Here is a 22,133-nt window from a genome sequence, read left to right on the forward strand (position 1 = left end):
GTGGCATGTGTAGAAACACCCGAGTTGGCTTTGATCTAGTTAGCCTGCAGCTTGAGTACATACCCAGCATTGTGGGCTGGGCTTATACTCAGGTGGCTAGCTCATATTGTCGCCCGTGTGGCCACAGCTTGGCCATTGCTTTTAGGAAGCTAGCTAGATCAAAGCTAGCTTGGCTTTACCTACGTGTGCAGCAGTCACCTCTGATTGCAGTGTAGACGTGCCCTCAGTGGCACTGTGTATATTCTGAGTATGTTCATGGGTGTGTCTGAGTGGGCAGATCCCCAGGTTGTGTGGACAGAGTGGTGGATCTGCACACTCATTACCGTTCATTTGTCTCCTCCACCTGGCATGTCTTGTCTTTCAGACTATAAACTCTTTGGGACAGAGTCATCGGGTCACCAAGTCTTGCAGTAATTTGGGGGTTTTCTTAAAGCTTCAGCTCCTGGAGTCATGTGAGAATCTCAGCTTCCCCTTTACAACAGAAGTATGTGTCTAACTGTCATGACTCCAGACGAACGCTTGAAAACGTGATGCCTTGAAGGCAATAAAATCCAGAGGACAAATAGAAAGGAACCCAACCTTTAAAAAAAAAAACTTATGATTTTTAAACCAGTCTTGTGATTTTGAGGAGCCCGACTCAGGATTGTTGAACAGTTGAGTGAAAGATAGTGGGACAGCCATTGACTATAAGTATCTACAGCGCCTCGCGTAATGGGGCCCAACCGAGCTGACTTCTAGGCAGTATTGTAACAGATGTTAAATGATAACCATTAACACTTATAAACAATGCTCCCTCTCCCCATCAGGTTACTGATGAACATGCTATTTATTAATTCATAGTTATCAAGGCCCCAGCAAGCATGCCCAATGCACACAAGACACAACCGGTAAACCAGTCCTTGTGCCACAGAGCTTCCCACCCCAGCTAGCCAGCCCTACAACAGGCTGGGAGCATGGTCATGTCTGCAATAAGATACTGCTCATAAAATTATATTGTGGCTCGAATGGAGAGCGTGCCTGGCAAGACATAACAAGGGAAGGGAATTAAGATGGGGCTGCGTGTCTGGTGCTGAACAATGGAAACCACTAAGGGGTAGTAATGATTTTGAGCAGTTCCTCTAAAGCGAGGGAGGTGGGCAGAGGGCCCAGTTCTGAGCTCACCAACCGCAAGTTTAGATCAGTCAGTCGAGTCGCTTCTGAATTATACTGGGCTGATCGAGATCAGCCCCAGGCCCAGAGACAGGATGGCGGGGGGCGGATCCAGAACCTCAGCCCTTCGCAGCCAAGGCCCGGTCCCTGGCAAAACGCCCTGGCAGTCGGGGTCAGGGTGTACGTGCGTGTGGATTGCCTTGAGTACATGGAGCAGGAGGAGGAGAGCTGGAGCGGGGCCTGTGCTATTAAGAGCTTTCAGAGCCACTGGGGAGAAATGAAAATCAACCCAGCACTTTGTGGGCAGCCAGCAAAGAGCTCAGAGGGCAGGAACGCTGGGGATTGCCCCTGCCAGAGATGGGCTACTGCAGCGTGAGCGAGATGTGGAGGGGCAGCTGCGGCCGGTGGCACATCCCGAAGAGTGCAACGCTTGGGATGTTCAGCCAGGGTTGTCAGGTCCCCTCCCTAACAGCTGGCATCTGCAGGGTAGCTGCCAAGCCCATGTTAGTTCACCCTTGCAAACAGGGAGGGGCACTTGGAGGTATTTTCCTCATCAAAGTTGGGGCAGGGGAATTTCTTTGGAGAGGAGAGGGGTGTGGTTATGTGCCCTGGAGAGGCCTGTGCGTGTCTCCACCTAGAAGGACATGGGGGGATCCATCTGGAGAGGGGTGTGTATGTCTCCCCCGCCCCCATTTGGAGAGGAGAGGATTGTGTGTATGCAGGGGGTGGGACATGAGAGGCCCATTAAGATTAGCAGTTGGAAGAATCACACCTCCTAGGTCCATCTGCTTTAACTTTTAAATTAAACTTTATTGAGAATAATTTTCCCCTTCCCTTTTTAATTAAAAAATAAATAAGTTCTTTTTAAAATGCACATAAAAAATTTCCATTTTCCATTTGGAGAGGGGAGTTTTGCCAAGATAATTATTGCAATTACGCATTTTATCTCTCCCAATGAGTATTATTTTTATTAGGTGCTTTTATCTTCGTTTTCTCTGTTAAGGGGGAAGGGCGCACAGACCGCCACTCGTAACAGACAACAGCATGAAGCCCCCAAGGAGTCATTGCAGGGGTCGAGTTCTCTCACCTCCTAAAGGGAAGCCCCTCCCTGCTAGAGGCGCCGGAAGGGCTGGGAGGGAATGACGAGAACTCTCCTATTGTTAATAAGTGTCATTGTAAATTATCAGTGTCACCGCACAGGCCACTGAACAATATTGAAAGGTACTGGCAACAGCTGGCTTTGGTCATGTCACACAAGGGGGCAAAGGGATTCATGTTGGCCCAGCCAGACCCACACTCTCTGCTCTAAGCGGGATACTTTGCAAAAATGCAGACTGATTAAGTTTTTCCATCACCACAACATTCACACATCACCAGCCTCCCTTCCACTGCAGGGGACACAAAAATTGGGGGGTGATAAATGAGGAGGAGGACAGGTCACTGCTGCAGAGTGATGTGCATGGCTTGGTAAGCTGGGCTCAAGCAAACAGGGTGTGTTTTAGTATGTGTAAATGTACACCTCTAGGAACAAAAAGACATAGGCCATACTTAGAGAATGGGGAACTCTATCCTGGGAGGCAGTGACTCAAAAAGATTTCAGTATTGTGGTGGATAATCAGCTGAACATAAACTGCCAGTGCAGTGCTGGCCAAAAGAGCTAATGTGATCCTTGGACATACAAACAGAAATCTGGGGAGGCGGAGAGAGGTTATTTTACTTCTGTATTTGGCACTAGGACAACTGCTGCCAAAATACCATAGCCCATTCCAGTGTTCACAATTCCAGGAGGCTGTTCATAAATCAGAGGAGATTCAGAGAAGAGCCATGAAAATGAGTAAAGGATTAGAAAACCTGTCTTATAGCAAGAGACTCCAGGAGCTCAGTCTATTTAGCTTAACAAAGAGAAGGTTAAGGGGTGACTTGATCACAGTCTGTTAGTACAAACCTGGGGAACAAATATTTGATAGTGCAGGATTCTTCAACCTAGCAGCCACAGGGTGAAGATCCAGTGGCTGGAAGTTGAAGCTAACCAAATTCAGCCTGGAAATAAAGCTTTAACCAGCAAACCACATTCATCTAGACTTCCTTAGGGCCCCAGCAGAGAAGTGTTTCATGTCTCTTCCTCTACAGCCCTTAATACCTGCCTAATCACTACAGCCCACAGCCCCACCCAGCAGCAGAAGCCTGGTTGTACCTAGAGCCAGCTTTTTATAGCTTCCCTGGGAGTGGGTGTGGTCTGAGGCATGACTCCACCCCCTGCTTCCTCCCTATATAATAGCCTTTGCACAGGGCCTCTAGCTTTATAGGGGTGGCTATTTAGAATTTGTAGGTAGATGGTCTCCCATGAACAGTCCTGCCTTCTCTCTGGAAATTGGGTAGGTTTTTGGGGCCTATGAATCTACTCCTGCTTTTCCTCAAGCAAATGGAGTTTCCTCAGGGTTCCTGGCCCTAAGGAGCTGGCTGCTGTTTCCTAGGTATTAGATCGCATTGCAACCTCAGGCTAAGCTGCCCTCCAGGCTGTATGGGAGCCAGCGTGGCTCCTTCCTTTCCCAGAGCAAACAAAGAAGAGCTTGACACTCAAGTGTCTCTCCTTGCTGGCATTGCAGAGCCGCTCTGGTAGCTGCATTTTCAGGGTCTCAGCTCTGCCCCTTGAGCCCTGGTTCAGGGAGTGATGAGCAAACCACGCCCCAAATACACCTACCTTCTAATGTTCTCTTAATCCCTTGTTAGCAGAGGGGCCTTTCGTTCCCACCCTGCCCCAAGATCTCTGTGGGGCATTTGACTAACCTGCGTTTTGGGGGCTGCCCTCCCCTGAAATGCTCCTGTCTGGGATTGGGGAGGGCAGGGGGGCTGTCCGGTCCTCACTCAACTCTGTTTCAATTGTTGCTGCCTTGATTCTTTGATCCACTCCTATACCCTGAGTAACAACATCCTGCACAGACTTCTCTGGGGTGTGGGGGAGGCGGTAATTCTGAGGGACTGGGGTGGGGGTGGGGGTGGGGCGACTTCCATCCCCATGTGCCAGGAGGAAGTGGGACAAGCATATCCCAGGCTGCACCTTGGGGCAGTTGGATGGGCTGTAGGCAGAGCTAAAGCCTTCAAAATATTTGACTCCTCAGGCCCTTAAGGGGAGCCCCCTTTCGGGCACCTCCCTGGAGTTCCCAATCTCTGGGTTGGGAGGAAGTGGGGAAGATGGAGGGGAGCTCCTGCCCCTGTGAACTGGGCTGCTTGGCTCTACCCGGGGTCTGCGTGTTTCATCCCCTCCCCCAGGCCCAGGTGACATTGTGCATCAGCGACTCAGCAGGGCCAAGCACCCACACAGACCTCTCACCTTTTTCTGTGGGCTCTGATTATTTTGTTCCTGGCAGCCGCTTGTTCCTCTCCCCTCGGCGTGAAACGCGCAGCGCTGGCTCCCGGCTTTGTCGAGCCCACACAATGGAGAAACGTTGGTCATTTCCTGCCTGTCTCGATGCCAGCTCCCTCCCCTGGCACGGAGGAGGCGACCGGGGAAGGGCTCAAGGCGTTGCTGCGTCCCCACGGGGCACTGAAAGCACACACGCACGTCGTTAGCTGAGCTCTTGGGGAGGCCGCGGTGGCTTGGCAGGGGGGCTTGTGGGGGGAGCCTGTGGGTATAACGTGGAGAGGGAGAAATGGCATTCGTTAGGGGCTGAAAATGCATCACAGAGTCAGCTGCCTCCTGCCCTCTCCAGGTTGGTATCGTAGACCTGGGGGCAGTGCTGACGTAATATCGCTCCTCATGTGTACAGGGCTAGCCAAGGAGCCCTCACAGTAGGGGGAAGCTTGGGGAGCGACTCAGCTGCAGATTGGAAGCCGGTGACAGAGGTAGGGTTAGAATCCAGGGGTTCCTGGATCCCAGGTCTGTGTTTAAGACGCTGCTGCTTTCAGGCCTGTGTGGCATGTCATTCTGTGCTCTGGCCATTCATTCAGATCCTAGAGTTTCTCTGCTTCCTTTTCCCAAGGTCCAGAGAAAAGGAATCCAGGGTTAGCTGGATGGGAGCCAGTTTCTAAAGGGGAAGGGAGGGCTGCCTGCTCCGGGGAGTTTGGGGAGAGGGGGGGAAGGCGTGGAGAGACCGTTACGCTGGAGGCCACTTGTTTACATCCTGCCCACGTTGGCAGTAACCACAGGTTGTTCCCATTGGATGGGGCCATTCAATGCCCTGTGTGAAGTCAGTTGCATGGATCTCATTCCCTAACGCAGGTGCCCTTCCCAAAAAATCCACCTGCCCCTTTAGGGCTGATCCTTTCGTGCCTCTTCATTCCTGATCTCAAAGAGAGGGCGTGACTATGCTGCTGTGAAACCCGGGGGTGGCAGTAAATTGGGAGGAGTTTGATCCTGAAGCAACTTCTGTATCCAGTTCTGGTCCCACACTTCCAGAAGGGAGGTGGTACATTGGAGAGGGCTCAGAGAAGAGCCAGGAGAAAGATTAGTGGGTTAGAAAACCTGCCTTGTCTCAATCTATTTCGCTTAACAGAGATAAAAGGAGGACTTGTGGCACCTTAGAGACTAACCAATTTATTTGAGCATAAGCTTTCGTGAGCTACAGCTCAAATAAATTGGTTAGTCTCTAAGGTGCCACAAGTACTCCTTTTATTTTTGCGAATACAGACTAACACGGCTGTTACTCTGAAAGCTTAACAGAAAGAAGGTTAAGGGGTGACTTGATCACAGTTGATAGGTACCTACATGGGGGGGAAACTATGTGATAATAGAGGGGGCTCGTCAGTCTAGCAGACAAAGATCTAAGATCCACTGGCCGGAAGTTGAACGGATTCAGACTGGAAATACGTTGCAAATCTCTAACAGTGGGAGTAATTAACCATTGGAACAACGTACCAAGCACTGGGGTGGATTCTCCATCACTGGCCATTTTAAAATCAAGATTAGCCCCCCCACCCCACCCCCACCCCAAAAAAGCTCTGCTCTAGTTCAGAGGAACTAATTCCGGGAAGTCCCATGGCCTGTGTTATACAGGAGGTCAGACTATGTGATCACAGTTGTCCCTTCTGGCTTTGGAATCTCTGAATCCATGAAATGCTGATGAGGACAGAGAACAATGAAGTGCAAAGGGACACTGAGTGATTAGGAATATGGCCAGGCAATGACCAAATGAGATGTAGCTTGGGAAAATGCATCAGAGAAAAATGAATTCCTGACACATGGAGCTGAAGGCAGAGCGGAACTGGGGAAGCAGTGAAGAGGAGAACTGAGAGCAGGTTAGTAGGAGGTCGCAGTGGGATATGGCTGCAAAAGAATCCAAGGCTGGTTTTGTGGTTAAGACACTGGACTGGGATGCAAGACCGCATCCTAGCTGGGCCACAGACTCCCAGCGTGACCTTGGGCAAGTCACTTGTGTCTCTGTTCCCCAGCTGTCAAATGGGGATAATAGCACTTCTCTCCCTTTCAGGGATGAACTGATCAATGTTTAAGAAGCGTTTAGATGCTGTGGTGAATGTAGATAGAGACATACATAAAAACATCATCTTCAGTTAGTCCCATGGTATTAATGCGATCCCGCTTGGGACGGTGTTTGTTTTCTTCACACAATGCACAGTCAACCTGTGGAACTCCTTGCCAGAGGATGTTGTGAAGGCCAAGATACTAACAGGTTCAAAAAAGAACTAGTTAAATTCATGGTGGATAGGTCCATCAATGGCTATTAGCCAGGATGGACAGGGATGGTGTCTCTAGCCTCTGTTTGCCAGAACCTGGGAATGGGCGACAGGGGATGGATCACTTGATGATTCCCTATTCTGTTCATTCCCTCTGGGGCACCTGGCATTGGCCACTGTCGGAAGACAGGACACTGGGCTAGATGGACCTTTGGTCTGACCCATGTGGCCACTCTTATGTTTCTGGGCTCCAGAAAGTTATTGACAAAGTGCTCAGAGAAGAGCAGTGAAAATGATCGGAGGAGTGGATTACAAGGCTCATGTCTCTGGCTGTGTGTTATGCAAACAGTTCCCTTCCTGCTTGTGACTGGACCTGGGAAACAGAGGGGTTCAATTCCTAATGGAGCACAATACCCTTCCTGGGGGAGTCTCCCTCTCCCATGGAAAAAACACTGCTTGGTTTTGCTGGCATAGTATGTAGGGTGTGGGCCAGGTGCAGAGAGGACAGCCCTGGTGCTGGTGGGAGGAATGTCCACACTCAAGGGCCCTGTCCCCCTGGTGAACATGCTCACAATCAATGGCTCAAGCTGCTTTAACATTTATTTGAGATGACCCCGAGGCGGGGGGGGGACAGCAGGCTTTTCTCATCAGCACAGCTTGGGGTCGGGGCTGTCAGAGAGGATCAGTTTCAGAGCGAGCTAAAACCCCCCCTTACCGTGTTCGATTCTGCCCCTCCCCCCAACACACTCCCTCTGCCCGTCACTCTGGCTTAGCCCCCTCCCCAACCTAATCTCTTCTCCCCCCACCCCCATGCTTTTCACATGGCACCCTTTTAATTGCAAACTGTTCCCCTTCAGTAGCCACTCAGACCAACTTCAACGAGGCTTTGAGGTGCCCCCTGTATCCACTGCGCCTGCAGTTCTCCCGCAGCAGGGGTTTCACACACAACCCCCCCCCCCAACCCCCCTTCCCTTCCTTCGGATTGAAGGAGTCTGTAACAAGCATGAAATCTGGCTTGGCAGACATTTTTTTGCAGTTAGAACATGTATCCAGGGACAGTGCGGCAGAAAGGCACAGCCCGGGGTCGGGCAACTTTTGACACCAGTTAAGTGTTGATCAAAGAGGCGGTTTAAGTGGCCGGGATCACTTCAATAATGCAATTGATGCCTTCAAACTTTTAAGCTCCTTAAAGGGAGCTGGGAACAGCTGGAGGTCAAGCAGAGATGGCTGGGTGTGCATTCTGTCTCCCAGACTAGCTTGTCTCCCCTTTTATAGCCCTGGATTCCAACCCATATGGAAGCTCGGTAGGAAGCCCCATTATCTCAGCGACTTGAGAGCCAAAAAGGTTAGAGCCAGGAAAGCACAAGGGAAACCGGACCGCGCTTCTGTGAAGTGTTACTTTCTACTGCCTGGAACCTCTCTGGAGCTGCAGACACGACAGCTGCTGTGATGACACCAAGCCTAAAAAAGATCAAGTCAAAAATTAAACTCACTGAAAGATTTCACTGCTGCATGCACAAAAGGCATGTCAGGGACACAGGGACTAACCTACCAGAGCACCCAGCGGTCAGTCTGTCTGAGCCCTCTGACCTGTCTCCAGTAGTACCAGAGCAAGGTGCAAGAAATCCCATAATGGGACAAGCTGCCCCAGTGAGTCAGTTGTTGATCCATCCTCTGAGCATGAGGGTTTGTGTCCCATTTTACATGTTCAGGCTATGCAATATAATTGTGGATGTTTTTATGATCCGTATAAATGTCAAATCCCCCTTGGAATCCCGCTAAGCCTCCATAATATCATGTGGCAATGAGTTCCACTGGCTGATTAGGCATTGGGTAGAACAAATAAAGTATTTGACTTCATCAGTTTTTAATTCGTTGCCTTTTGAGGGCAAGTTCCTTTGCTGGGAGAACGGAAATAGGAGAACCCAGATGTCCTCCTCCACTCAGTAAAAAGCCACAGAAAAGGCATTTCTTACACACACGCCCTTTGCAGTCGCTTTGCAAGTGGCAGTTTTAAAGGAAAGTTGCACCCTGTTTTGTATAGTGCCGAGAACCTCAGATCATGAGCAACGTCCCTGGATAGTCTGTAAACTGCCGGATATTTGAAAAACATCCCGGCCCTAGAGATCCCAGCTCTGATCATGGCCTTGTCGTGCTAGGTGCTGCAGAGACACACAATGAGGGACAGCACCTGCCCAGGAGAGCTTGCAGTCCAAACCAACAAGGGGTTGGGGAAAGGAAAGACGCTTACTCCCACTTGACAAATGAGGAATTTAGGGAGATTGAGTGATTTGCCCAAAATCACACAGGGGAATTGGTGGCAGGTTCAGGCCTCCTGAATCCCAGTTGCCAAGACCCCATGTCTGATGGGTGCCTCAGCCCATTTCCCAGCTGTCCACCTCGCAAAAACCGGCACACAAAGGAGTACAGGGCCCCCGCAGCAGAGAGGCCAGGGCTGGAAAAGGGTGGATCGCTGGCATTCAGAGACCTCAGCGCCAGTCTTTTTGAGGTCTGGGCTGAGCCGTGTTAATGGGGCTGGGTGAGGGAAGTGGGCCGTGCTCTAAGCCATGCTTGGGTGACCGTATTTCCCAAAAGGGAAAATGGGACACCATGTGGAGCTAGCCTGAGGTCCGTCCCCCCCCAGCCCCCCGTGTGTGGGGCTGGCCTGAGCTGCTCGCCCGAGCCTTGCACGGCCCTCCCCCACCCCCCCCCAGCTGCTGGCACGGAAGCTCTGTCCTGGGGACTCCAGCAGCACCGGAGACAGGGAGAACATTGCTGTCCTGCTTGGATACGGACGTAGCGACCTGATTGCCAAAGACTGAACAGAAAAGGGTCCGCTGAGAGGCCCCAGGAGAGTATGGATTCCCCACCTCCCAGCTGTGGTACAAAGCAATAGCAACAGCTCAGCAGGTGCCACAGAAGGAAAATCTGTGTGCTTAGCTGGAACTGCTAATTATAGGCCAATTCAGGAGGGGTTAGAAATAGATCAGTGATCCTTCAGGCTACTGCCCTCTGCAGATACCTCTCCCACGCCCAGCTCTGGTGCGAAGCCTCTAAGAAATCCGCCGATCAACACTGGCTTGAGGGGCAGGTGGGGGGCACTAGCCCTCAGTCGTTTAAAAATTGCAATGACACGTATGTCTATAAAAATCGCACCTGCCTGACCATCTCCCTCCTCCACCCACACCCCTCATTTGTCACTCGTCTGCTTAGGATTTAAAGATCTTTGGAGCAGAGGCTCTGTCTTATATGTGTTAGTCACACACCCAGTTCAGCATGGCCCTGACCCTGAGTTGTGCCTCTGGGAATGATGGTTGGGAGTTGCAAAAGTGACTAAGGGAGTTAGGTGCCCTTCTGGCCTATATTGTCATCAATAAACTGGGTTATGTTCCGTCCGCCGCAAGCCGGGGGAGCTGCAGTGAGAGATGCTGCTGATTTAATAGGTAGCACTGTGCTGGTCTTTGTTAAGGCAAACGGGACGGGATATCACGCTCCTCTTCTAACACCACTGTGTTTTCTCTCTCTCTCCTTTGTGTTTCTTCCAGCTGCTCCTCCCCTTAACATGGTGGACAGGCCCTGCTTAAAGCTGAAGGTTTATGTTCGACCAACGAGTAAGTAGCTCAAGTGTGTTGCCTGCTCCCATGTGGGCGTTGGGAGCTGGGAAGCTGTGTATGCAGGAGGGGAGAACTCGTCGTACAGAGCTTAGAACCCACGGGTTCTCGACATAGAACCGGGCACGGAGTCTGCCAAGCTTCCCGTTCCATGTGGCTAGGGCGAAATGCAAGCTCTGAGCAGCTGTGAGTTTATTCATGGTATTTCCCCGACCAGGCTAGGAGCAGGGTGGGAATCTGCCAGTCAGTGATCTTTTGAGTTTGCCCAGCGTGGAGCGCTGGGGGGGTGGAGATTTTACTAATTAAATTTCCCTTCAAGTACAATGGCTTAAACGAAGGGAAAAAGAGATTTGGCAAAACCCCATGCTAGAGACGGAACTGAGCCAAGCGCTCAGATCTAAACAGCCTTAAACTTTGCGCAAGTTCTGACCCAGCCCCAAACGTTCTGGCTCTGCCCCACTTCACCCCAATTCATCGTTGGCTCCTCCAGTCCCTGCTTTGTAAACTCTTTTGTTCTGCCCATGCTCTTTGAATACTGTAGGGGGCTGTCCCTTTGCGGGGTGCATGATCCACGCCAGGACTTGGGCGACCCCCTGTGTGGTAACATTGGGCAGCCGAGGTGGGAGCTAGAGAGGTAGAGGGGACCGCATGATGGGTCTGTGTCCAGCACCCTCGAGAAAAGAATCCCTGTCATTTTCATTGCACTGGAGCCCTGTCTCTTCCTGCAGTGTGGAGATGTTGATCTGGCCCCTTGTACCAGCACAGAAACACACTCAGAAAATACTTCAGAGGATCCTGAGAAGGGTCTGATAAACCTCCCCGCCATTCTGATGCGTGGGGAAAGCTCCTGATCCTGCCTTCCTGGGCCAGATCCTCCTCTGATGTAAATCAGTGCTGATTTCAGTGGTAAAAAGAAAAGGAGTACTTGTGGCACCTTAGAGACTGGAGCTTGGCACTGTGTAGGTGCGATGGGTGCTTTGCTCCTCATTCGTTTGCTCTTCCTGGTTTCATTTGCAATGTAAAAAAATCCCCACAGGTCCTCAGGGCAGCCTTAAAAACATTTGAAGGTGCTGGCGAGAATAAAGCCATCCCCATATATCGACCTTGTGCCCACGGGTCACTCGGATGCAGTAGATTAAAACCCTGGCTATTGTCACAGCTTTGAAGGCGCACTGATGTCACCCTTTTGCCAGGATTTTTGTGTAGGAAGAACGCTCCCGCAGGAGCTCCTCTACCAGCTGAATGGCACCTGAATTCCCAGCACACCAGCCCCGCCAAAGCCTGCAGGAGGCTGCGTGGTACCTCGATTCATGCCAGGCACATAACCTGCAAGATGGACGTTTGCCGCTGAGTTCCAAATGAGGGGGGAAAAACAATAATCTCGGCACAGTGGTGACTTTTCAGAATCGAATAACTCAGGCGTTTCAAAAAACAAATTAATAATTTTCTTCTCCTGTTAACATGTAATTAGTGCATGGCAGCAGCTCTCGCTGGGGAAGTGAGGGACCGGCTGCCCTGGTGAAAAGGACATCGTTTCTCTTTGTCATTCGAGCGGCTTTAAAATAAAACCCAAAATAGTGAAGCCACCTAAAAACACATTCTCGTTTTTGGTTGACCTTTGTAGAATGAAAAAAATCTCGATCGATATTGTTAGTATTTTCTTATGCTACCACCAGGGAGCCCCAGCTGAGATCGGGGACCGCACCGTGCTAGGCATTGGACCGGTACTTAGTCGGAGACTCCCATTGACTTCAGTGGGCTTTGGATCAGGCCCGAAGTCAACCCTTTAGTTATTGTTAAGCGAGATCAAATGAGGATCTGAACTGCCAGCTTGTGCCAGGGGTCCTGATCCCAGCAGGTGGATTCTGAGCCCCTGTATGTTCAGAAGCAGCCACGAAGTCTTTGAATGCTTCTGTTCTCTGGGAGTCCGACTTGAGACAGGGAGCAGGCCTGATTTTTGAAGAGGTGCTGAGCTCCTGAACGTTCCCCCTCCCGTTGATTTCAGGTGGCGTTATGGGGGCTCAGCAGGCCACGTGCTGGGCAGCCCAAAACTTCACCTGGCTGAAGGCTCCCCACTAAGTGGGAGTTCGCAGGGCAAGGGGAGTACTCAGTGCCCGCAGGACAGCACCCCGCTGCATGCCGACTTGAGTTACTTAGACTGCAGACTCATGGAGGAAGAACCTGTAACTAGGTGTCTGTGCAGCATCGAGCACGTGGGGGCCCCGCTCTTGCGTGGAACCTCGAGGTGCTACTGTAACCCAAACAATAATGGCACAAGTGTGTAAAACCCTGCAAAAGAGCAGCAGCAAAGGAAGAAGAGCAGAGGAAAAGAAGAGACACAAGAGGGGGAAGGAAATAAGACAGCCAGGAGCAAGAGAAAATTGCACCAACGGCTGGGGAAAGCTCTGCTTTTCCTGGCTTCAGGTCTGTGAGATCCTTAATCCAGTAATAAACATAAGAGAGTGGAGCCCAGGGAACATGTTAACAGCTTTAGTCATAATTTAACTTATTCCCTTTAATGCACTTTGCTTTGCTGCCTGATTAGGGTTTTGGATGCTGGATTATTGGAGTGTTATTAAGCAATTGCCCTTTGACCTCCCAAACGTTGGTCCAACTCCAGCTCTGGCCAGAATTACAGGGCGTCAGTCTCCCAGGCTTCTTACAAGTTGGCAACAGCAGTCGGATCTAATCCATCCTGCACAATACCACCCGCATAGTTGGCATACCCTGCTGTCAGGGAGAGGCTTAGGAGAGAATCGGGATGAAATGCCTTCTAATCCCATTTACAGAGCAATAACCCTACCCCTACCCCCAGGGTCAGTGCGGGGAGTTCCCGGCCCCCTCTCCCACACTGCACGGAGGCTGGGAACAAGAGCAGATAAGAGCATGCCCCGGGATTCAAAGAATTTGCCTCCCGATTACCTGTTATTCCAGCTGTTTATATTACAATAAAACATGTGGGAAAGACAGATGCATCGTACTGTGTGTGAAATACAGACAGACACATGGCCAGGGATGCATCGTACTGCGTGTGAAATACAGACAGACGTAGGAAGAGAGATAATGGAAATCATAGAAATGTAGGGCTGGGAGGGGCCTCAGGAGGTCATCTAGTCCAACCGAGAGGTAGGATTAAATGACCCTAGACCAGCCCTGACAAGGGTCTGTCTAATCTGGTCTTAAATCCTCCAAGGACAGGGATTCCGTAACCTCCTTAGGTAACCTGTTCCGGTGCTTCACTTTCCTTACAGTCGGAAAGTTTTTCCTAATATCCGATGTAAATCTCCCTTGTTGCACATTAAGCTGATTCCTTCTTATCCTAACTTCAATGGACATGGAGAACAACAGATCCTCCTCTTTATAACAGCCTATTACATAGCTGAAGACTGTTACCAGGTCCCCCCTCAGCCTTCTCTTCTCCAGACTAAACCTGCCCAATTCTTTCAACCTTTCCTCACAGCTCAGGTTTTCTAAACCTCTGATCATTTCTGTTGCTCTCCTCTGAACTCTCTCCAGTTTACTCACATCTTTCCAAAAGTGCGGCACCGAGAGCTGAACACAGGACTGCAGCTGCGGCTTCACCAATACGGGACAATCACCTCGTGTCTTGAGCAGTTACCTCATACGTTTTGAGAGGTTGACGGCTGTCCGGTTTGTGGCTTTTTCTCAAGTCCTCAGATCACCAGACTGACAGTCCAGCACCCAAGACCCAGTTGGACACCTCTGGGTCCCAGCTAGCTTTTGAACAACATCTTTGGCGTTGAACTCCGTGGGGCTGTCGGGGAATTCATTCCGCAAGGCTCACTGTGCAGGCAGGCAGATATTCCCATACGTCTGTCGGCCTGGTTTTAATGAAGCAGAACAAAAATATCCTGCACCGCGCACCTTGAGAACATCAGCCCATAAAGGCAGCGACAGAGCCCACCCAGGGCTGAGCTTTCATACTTGCCCAGTTGGTATTTTCATTTCGCATCATTCCCTCCAGACCTTGCTGAGTGCCCCACTTTCGCTGTCCTGTAGCTGCTGGCTCCAATCAGCCTCCAAACTCAGCAGCTGCAGTTCCTTGCTGTGGTTTAGCTTAGCTCTCCCGTCTGGCCAATGTGCACAGAACTCCCTTTGCAAGGGCCTGTGTTTTTTTTGGAACTGGGGGTTCCTACGCACGCCAGCATTGCTGCCGGGACTGCACAAGAGTAGGACCGGATCTCCGCTTCGCTAGCATCTGTCTTCAAGCTGCACCGAGAGCCCGATTCAAAGCCCTTTCGAGGAGAGATTGAAAAGACTGGGACTTTCCAGCTTGGAACAGAGACGACTGAGAGGGGACGTGATGGAGGTCTGTAAAATCATGCCTGGTGTGGAGGAAGTGAAGAAGGAAGTGTTGTTTATTCCTTCACGTAACACAAGAACCAGGGCTCACCCAGTGAAATTAATAGGCAGCAGGTTGAACAAACAAAAGAAGTATTTCACACAACACAGTCACCTTGTGGAACTCATTGCCGGGGGATGTCATGAAGCCAAAGGTATAACAGGGTTCAAAAAAGAACTAGATACATTCATGGAGGACAGGTCCATCAATGGCTATTGGCCACGATGGGCAGGGATGCAACCGCATGCTTTGGGTGTCCCTAAACCTCTGACTGCCAGAAGCTGGGACTGGACAACAGGGGATGGATCACTCGATAATTGCCCTGTTCTGTTCATTCCCTCTGAAGCACCTGGTACCAGCTACTGTCAGAAGACAGGATCCTGGGCTAGATGGACCCTTGGTCTGACCCAGCCTGGCCGCTCTTATGCCCATGGTCTTCTGTGGTCTTTGGATCAGGCCTCACCTCAGAGGATTTGCACAACCTGGTTGCATGGGGAATTAAGCAGCGAGGTTGACTACCAACACGGGGACTAAGGTGCGGAAGGAACCGTTATCATTCAGTGACGGTGCCCAAGGGCTAGGCAGAGCCTGTCTCGACTAGACGCTGTCTCCCATTCCTCTGGCAAGGCTCCAGTGCCTCACGCCATTTTTACCCGCGTCTCAATTAAAGGGAACTGCTCGCGGGAGAAAAGTTACTCACCTGCTTAAGCGTCCCCAAGAGCAGAGCCATAGCTATTTTCTGGGCTAGCACTTGCCAGGTACACGTTTGCAACCCCCTTGATTTTCTGTTTCTGTGGGCCAGATTTTGCCACCTTTACTCAAGCTCAACAGATCTTTCCTGGCTGAAATCAGTGAGCGAGGATGTCGGATCTGGGCCCATTGTTTCCCTTCTTGGGTCTCATTGCTGGTGCCGGGCTCTTACTATGGAATTCCTTTTCCATTCCTTTGATCCAGCACTGCCAGTTCTCACGATTTTACCACGAAGCTCACAATGTCTGAGGTTTTTCTGATTCAGAGATTCCTAGGCCAGAAGGGATCATTGTGATAATAAAATCTGGCCTCCTGTGTCTAGCACGGGCCAGGGGACTTCCCTGAATTAATTCCTGTTTGGTAAGTTGCTAGTATGGTAAATTACTCCAGGTGTCATATGATTATATGAGGATGTTGGCTTTCATTTAAAAACAAACAAAAAGACCCGAAGCTAGAATTCCAGCCCCCGTGGTGGCAGAAGAAAATTAGAAGACGGGACTTGTGAAGTTTCCGGCACAAGAGGCCAAATAAAAAAAGAGCCTAGTGTGCGTTCTTCTTTTTTAAATCTTAAGAGCGTTAAGCCAGTCTCATGACTTCTGAAGGCCTAGCTCTTTATTTTTGAATGCTTGAGGTTGACTGTATTCTTGCTCTACAGCCTAATCACTTTCCGCATGCTGATTGTATGTTCCTGTTCCCTTTGTGGTATTTCTATGGATATAATAAATCAAATGAAACAAAGAATAATAATAACTGACCAAAGGAAGCCAGGAGAAAGTGGCAGGTGAAGGAGAGAAGCTCCATTGAAATTAAATGCGGGGGGAGGGGAAGGGATCAAGGTGTGAGCAGCTCTAAAATGCAGCAGCCGTATTTTCTCTCCTTTTTTAAAGTGAGTTTAGTTTCCCGGTGTGGATATGATCTGGAACGCCATGTGTCTGGATCTCTTGAAGACAACAAAATCAGTTGGGAAGAAGTTTTCTTTTGATGTGCCCAAGAAGAAAGGATTAGAAACTACAGTGTGTTATGCACACAGCTAGCTACTGACCTTCCTAGATGAAGAGCATGTCTTTGATTATGCAAATTGATTAATGACGCCAAAAATTTCTGAAGGGACCATCAGCCTTCAGGGCTTAAGCCAGTCACCTGATGTAGGGAGCAGATTATCCCACATCATTAACCAATGTCTGAGTTCCTACATCTTCCTCTTATTGTCTGGTATTGGCCACTGTGGGAGACAACATACCAGGCTAGTTGGCTCTTGGATCTCTTCCTGTCTCGCAGTTCCTATTAGGATGATTTATTCTTTCACAACATCCATAAGTATGTACTAGGCTCCTCCCAGGGCAGCTAGAAATGCTCATAGTCCCAGCTCCAAAGAGCTTTACAATCTCAGACACCAATTCTGCAATCTCAGTGTTGCGTTTATCGCCACTCTTCTAATATTTGGTGGGTTTCTTTAAAACCCCAGTTCCTGGAATCATATGATTAGGCAAGGCTCTCAACTCATTTAAACACCCTATTAAAGTACGGTTCTCACGTTGCTGGCTATGGAAAAAAGCTTTAAATGTGTCACACACACACACAGAGAAAAAAGAACCTAATAGTTGTTACTTCAAAATTTCATGATTTCTAAGCCAATCGCAAGATTTGTTGGGAGGTGGGGGCTGACTCCTCATTTCAGAACCCAGGGGGTTGATAACCTTGCAGTTGGATCAGGTCTCTGCAGGCACCACGGATACGATCCAATGCAAGAGGAGCACAGCTCAGACCCCCGGTGGGCCTGATCCTGGGAGAGAACTAAACAATTCTTTGAGGTGCCAAGCGCCCCCTGTTGACCATGCTCAGCACATTGCAGGATCAGGCCCTACAGCTTTTCAGGTGGGCATTTTGTGGTCTGACATGTCTCTTTTCCTCCCCCTTCACAGATGACTCCCTGTATGAATCTCCGGAGCCTATTTTCACCAGCAATAACTCCTGCTGCAGCCTCAGGGTCCCGCACCTCATCCTCGTGGTACCGGTGTTTTGGACTATTCTCACCTCCTAGCCCCGAGAGGAGAAAACAAAGGAAGAGGGGAGTGGTTTGGCAGGGAAAGGAGGAGAGAGACGGACACACGCAGGAGAAGAGATGCGTTCTCTCTGCCTCCGGGGAGAATGAACTCTCTCGAGCCAGCCTTTTGCTTTGTTTTTAAAAAGTTTTCTCTTTTTCACAATAACCTTTGAACTGCGACTCCTGAGCTGGGAGGTGGGTTGGGCAGGGACACGAACAAGGATTTTTTTCCTATCCTGGCCTTATTCCCAGCTCGGAGAATTTTTGTTCCTGGCGTGGATTCACTTGGAAGAAGGCTGCAAAATTTCTACCAATGTACAAAATAACACCCCTGCCCTGCACCCCAGCACTCTGGTTTGGGGGTGGGGGCGGGGAATGACAAAATACCAGTGGAAAAGAGCAGTGGGGGGATCGGCGCTGCTTTCCTGCTTCCGGGATGGCCCACTTTTCATGGTGCTGGCGCTCAGCTCACTTTGACCCTCCTTGTAGGACTTTGCTTTTGAAATTTCTAGACCAAATATTAGAATCCTTATTTTATTTTTTTTTATTTTTTTGAGTGCTTTTCTCGCACTTCTTGAGACTTAGCCACAAAACGAGACCCCCTCCCCCATCCGTGGTTCAGAAATCTCCATGAGCAGCGTTCCCTTCCAAGCCGTCAAGGAATGCAGGATCAGGGGCTAGCTTGGGCTTTCCTTCCCAGGTTTTCCGTGATGCTCAGACCCTGGCTGCAAGCAGGGGAGCTGGTGGCTGGCAAACAAACAAGGTGCCCGGACTCTGGGACGTGCCGGATGCAGGCCGAGAACGGCAGTGCTTACACTGCATTGGAGTCTTTCCCAAACTAGCCCAGCTGTTTGCCATTGCTCGTACCGCTGGACTCAGGGCCACCTGGACAGAGCGGTGCCAATATCTTAATGCTCCTTTCAGGCTTATGTTTTGGAGGCAGGGGGCCAAGATGGAAACAGGCCATCGAAGGCTTTATGGAGGAGCGCTGACCTGGCTTCGTTGTCAGAACCTTGTGGGACGACTGTACTGTTTTCATAGATATGTGGGTTGTTTCTTTGGGCGGGGGGAGGGTTGGTTTTCTTGTGGGAGGGATGGGCAGGTATACACATAAGCCAGCCAAATGTAATTGACCCTGCAATTGACGTCCTTGGAAAAGCAAGGAGCAACGCCTGCAGAAGGGTTACTGGGCCCAGTGAAGACAGTGGGAGAATGCGGGGGGAAGGGGGGGTTGCCACTGAGGTCACTGAGAGCAGGATCAAAAATCTAGTTTGGGAAAGGGGCATCTGGAGGTTGAGCAGAAAGGCTTGGGGTGGGGGGTGTTAATGTCAGGAATGTAACCAGTCTGGGGTGGGGCTAGAATTTAGAAGAGGCTCTGGCTGGTTACCACCTCCCCATGGCGCAAAGGGGAATTAAGTGGGCAGGGGATGCAGAGGGAGCCTAGGGCCTTCGGAGGGCATCTGGGTTGAACTCACTCTTGGGCAGAGCCCTTCCATGGCTCACGCAAGCCACTAAACTAGGCCGTGCACAGGTGAAGTTCACCCTCCTGGGTTCCCAAAGCTAAAAATTCCGCCGGTTGACATCAGCATCGCTCCACTGACTTACGTCCGTTTACACCAGCTGAGGATCTGGCCCCAAATCTTTGCCTAATACCTTCCTCCTCTCACATCGCTGACTCCGTACTTGGGTTTTAATTCGCTCCCAGCACTGACGGCAACGTTTCCCTCTCCCCTCCCTGCTTCCCCCAAGTCCCTTTGAGAAAGCAGTGCCCCTTCCTACATAACCCCGCTGATCCATAGATTCATAGGTAGATATTTAGGTCAGAAGGGACCATTGTGATCATCTAGTCCGACCTCCTGCACAACGCAGGCTACAGAATCTCACCCACCACTCCTGCAAAAAACCTCTCACCTATGTCTGAGCTATTGAAGTCCTCAAATCGTGGTTTAAAGACTTCAAGGAGCAGAGAATCCTCCAGCTAGTGACCCGTGCCCCATGCTACAGAGGAAGGCGAAAAACCTCCAGGGCCTCTTCCAATCTGCCCTGGAGGAAAATTCCTTCCCGACGCCAAATATGGCGATCAGCTAAACCCTGAGCATAAGGGCAAGATTCACCAGCCAGATACTACAGAAAATTCCCAACACGGATCCGCGTCACCAGCGCTGCCATTCCAATTCCCTCTCCTGTGGCCACTGCTTCTAGACATGTGGAGCAGAGCAAACCCATCTGTCTTGTCCTTACCAAGCGCAGCTCAGTGATCCCCGGCTGTATTACACATGCAAGCGAGCTGCTAATCAGGCTGAGACAGCAGGAAAGAGAATGGAGCTGACCTGAGGGGGTGGATCTCTATGAAGTTTTCCCTGGGCATCGTTCCTTCCCTTTACGAGTCTCCTTCGATCCTGCACATCCTGATGGCTTGTTCCTCTGTTGCGCTGTTACTCGCTTGGAATAACTGCTGGCTTGGCTTTCTTTGCTTCCTTCTCCGCTTTCAAATAAAGCCGCCGATTGGCCCCACACTTCGGAATTCAGATGATTAGATGGGGCCCGTTTTGCAAAATTCAGATCCCCATCCAAGGCTGGATTTCAGCTTCTCCTGTCCTTACATCCAGGGACAGTCTGTCTGCGTCTAGTGTTTTGGCACAAGCCCATCTCCTAATAAAACCCCACTTCCTAATTTCTGCCCCTTCTCCTGTGCTCCAACCCCTAATGGAGGCTTTTGGTGACAAAAGGAAGTTACATTCCAGGGAATAAGAACTAAGAAAGCGGGACAAGCAAAGGAACATGGAAGAGGTTGTGGCAGTGGTGGGGGAAAGCGAATGGCTGATTCTTCCTTGCACATACCAGTGCCCATTAGAGAGGAGTCCAGCGAGGTGCTGGCAGAATGCTACCGTCTCTCTCCAGGGGATGCAGTGGGTGGGTTTGGGGTGGGGGAAGAGTCTTTGGCTGGGAAGAAGGGGCTGGGGGTGAGATTTGCATCACCTTCTAAAGCAGGAGCCCTGTCTGCAGGTGTCTCCAATTCTGCCCGGCTCGCCCCGCCATGAGGGCAGAACTCGAGTCTTCTTCTCCACTCCAGGAAATAAAGCATAGATTTAAAATCACAATCCTAATAATAGTACAAAAAACGGTCTTTCTACGGATGTCTTTTTCAAACGCGCACGGAAACCGTCAGTTTCTACAGCATCTGTCCGTGAGCCCCAGGGACTGAACCAGAGCAGGTCTGGTCCTTCTGTAAATATGGCCAGCAGGCGTTATACTGTGACAGGTTTTTTTTTTAATGTATCGTTGAGAATGAATTTTATGGAAGGTTTTATGTTAATTTTATTTTGTTTTTATTTTTTAGACTAGGAAGCTAAAAACTCGCAATAAGCTCATCTTGACTATCAACAATTCCAGCTCCGCTTCCCCTCCCTCCCGACCCCCCCATTGTATCTAGACCAGGGAACGTTTCTTAAAGGCAGACGAAAGCACCACATTTATACAAGCGTCACCCTCCTCCCTGTCCGTAGGGGCCAGGCTTTGCTTCCCTGGCTCAAACCGAGTAGCCTTGCCCCAGCAGTCAGCCAGTGGCGTAAAGAGGGAAGGGAGGATGGCCTGGCACCCAGGAGACCAGATTCTGGTGGGACCTTTGGACCGGATTCAGCAAGCGACGTAAGCACATGAGTGGTCCTGGAGGCCAGTGGAACTACTCATGTGCCCGTGTTTAAATAACGTGCTGACTCAGCTGGGATTTTCAAAGGAGCCAGAAGGATTTTATGTGCCCAGCTCCCATGGACAGTCAGTGCCTCCTTTAAAAATTCCAGCCTGAGTCCCCCAGCTGGTAAGAATACTTCCTTTGTCTATCTTGTCTGTTGGGGCTCAATCCTGGACAGACCAGCTAACCCAGAGCCTGCTTTCAGGGCAAGGAGCTTAGACTGTAAACTCGTTGGGGCAGGGACGATGAATGTCCAGCATCTAACACCATAAGACCCCCATCTCGGTTGACTCTCGTAATATAAATAATCTTGGGACTGCAGGTAGTGCCACAGTGGCAAAATTGGGCCTTTGGTCTGTGGTATATATGTGATATATCTATATATAGTACAGCGACGGTGAGAGAATAAAGAAAAAGCAAACAAGGAAGCAGCGTTTAAGTGAAGCTCTAAATTTAAAAAATGGGTTTTTTTTGTTTGTTTGGGGGGGTTGGTTTGGTCTGGGGGTTTTTGGTTTTCCATTCGGGGATGAACCCATCTTACGGGAACTGTTTTTCGCTTGTGGGTCTCAGCTCAGCCTAGCTTGGTTCTTAGACATGCAGCTTTCGTTCTCGACGTCGTGCTGATGGTAAACCCGATCCCTTCATCTGGAGTCTGTATTTTTTTATAATAAAATAAGAATAAATGTTGTGTGAGTCTGTTGCTTTTGAGGCCTCCTGCCTTTTCCTCCACACACCTCTTTGGCATGTCCTGTTTTCTGCTCCACTTGCTGACAGACAATATCTGCCAGGGCCAAGAGTAAGTGAGTGGGAGTCAGGCATCCTGGGCTCTTTTCCCCGCTCCAGTGGCCAAAGCTGGGAACAGGGAGTTAGGATTCCTGTGTTTTATTCCCTGCT

At 50.2% G+C, this 22,133-nt stretch overlaps 1 protein-coding gene across 1 annotated transcript in view; it reads left to right on the forward strand.

The window, feature by feature from the left end:
- Positions 1 to 21,925, forward strand: part of LOC102942493 (ephrin-A2) — a 203,347-nt gene extending 181,422 nt beyond the window's left edge. Inside the window, exons 4-5 of the mRNA XM_043535704.1 lie at positions 10,326 to 10,391; positions 17,427 to 21,925. Of these exons, the coding sequence (XP_043391639.1) occupies positions 10,326 to 10,391; positions 17,427 to 17,545 (185 nt within the window). The 3' untranslated portion in view covers positions 17,546 to 21,925. The remainder of the gene's footprint in view (positions 1 to 10,325; positions 10,392 to 17,426) is intronic.
- Positions 21,926 to 22,133: the final 208 nt, after the last annotated feature.

The sequence above is a fragment of the Chelonia mydas genome, chromosome 25 (genome assembly GCF_015237465.2).
Source record: "Chelonia mydas isolate rCheMyd1 chromosome 25, rCheMyd1.pri.v2, whole genome shotgun sequence".
Taxonomy (NCBI): Eukaryota; Metazoa; Chordata; order Testudines; family Cheloniidae; genus Chelonia; species Chelonia mydas.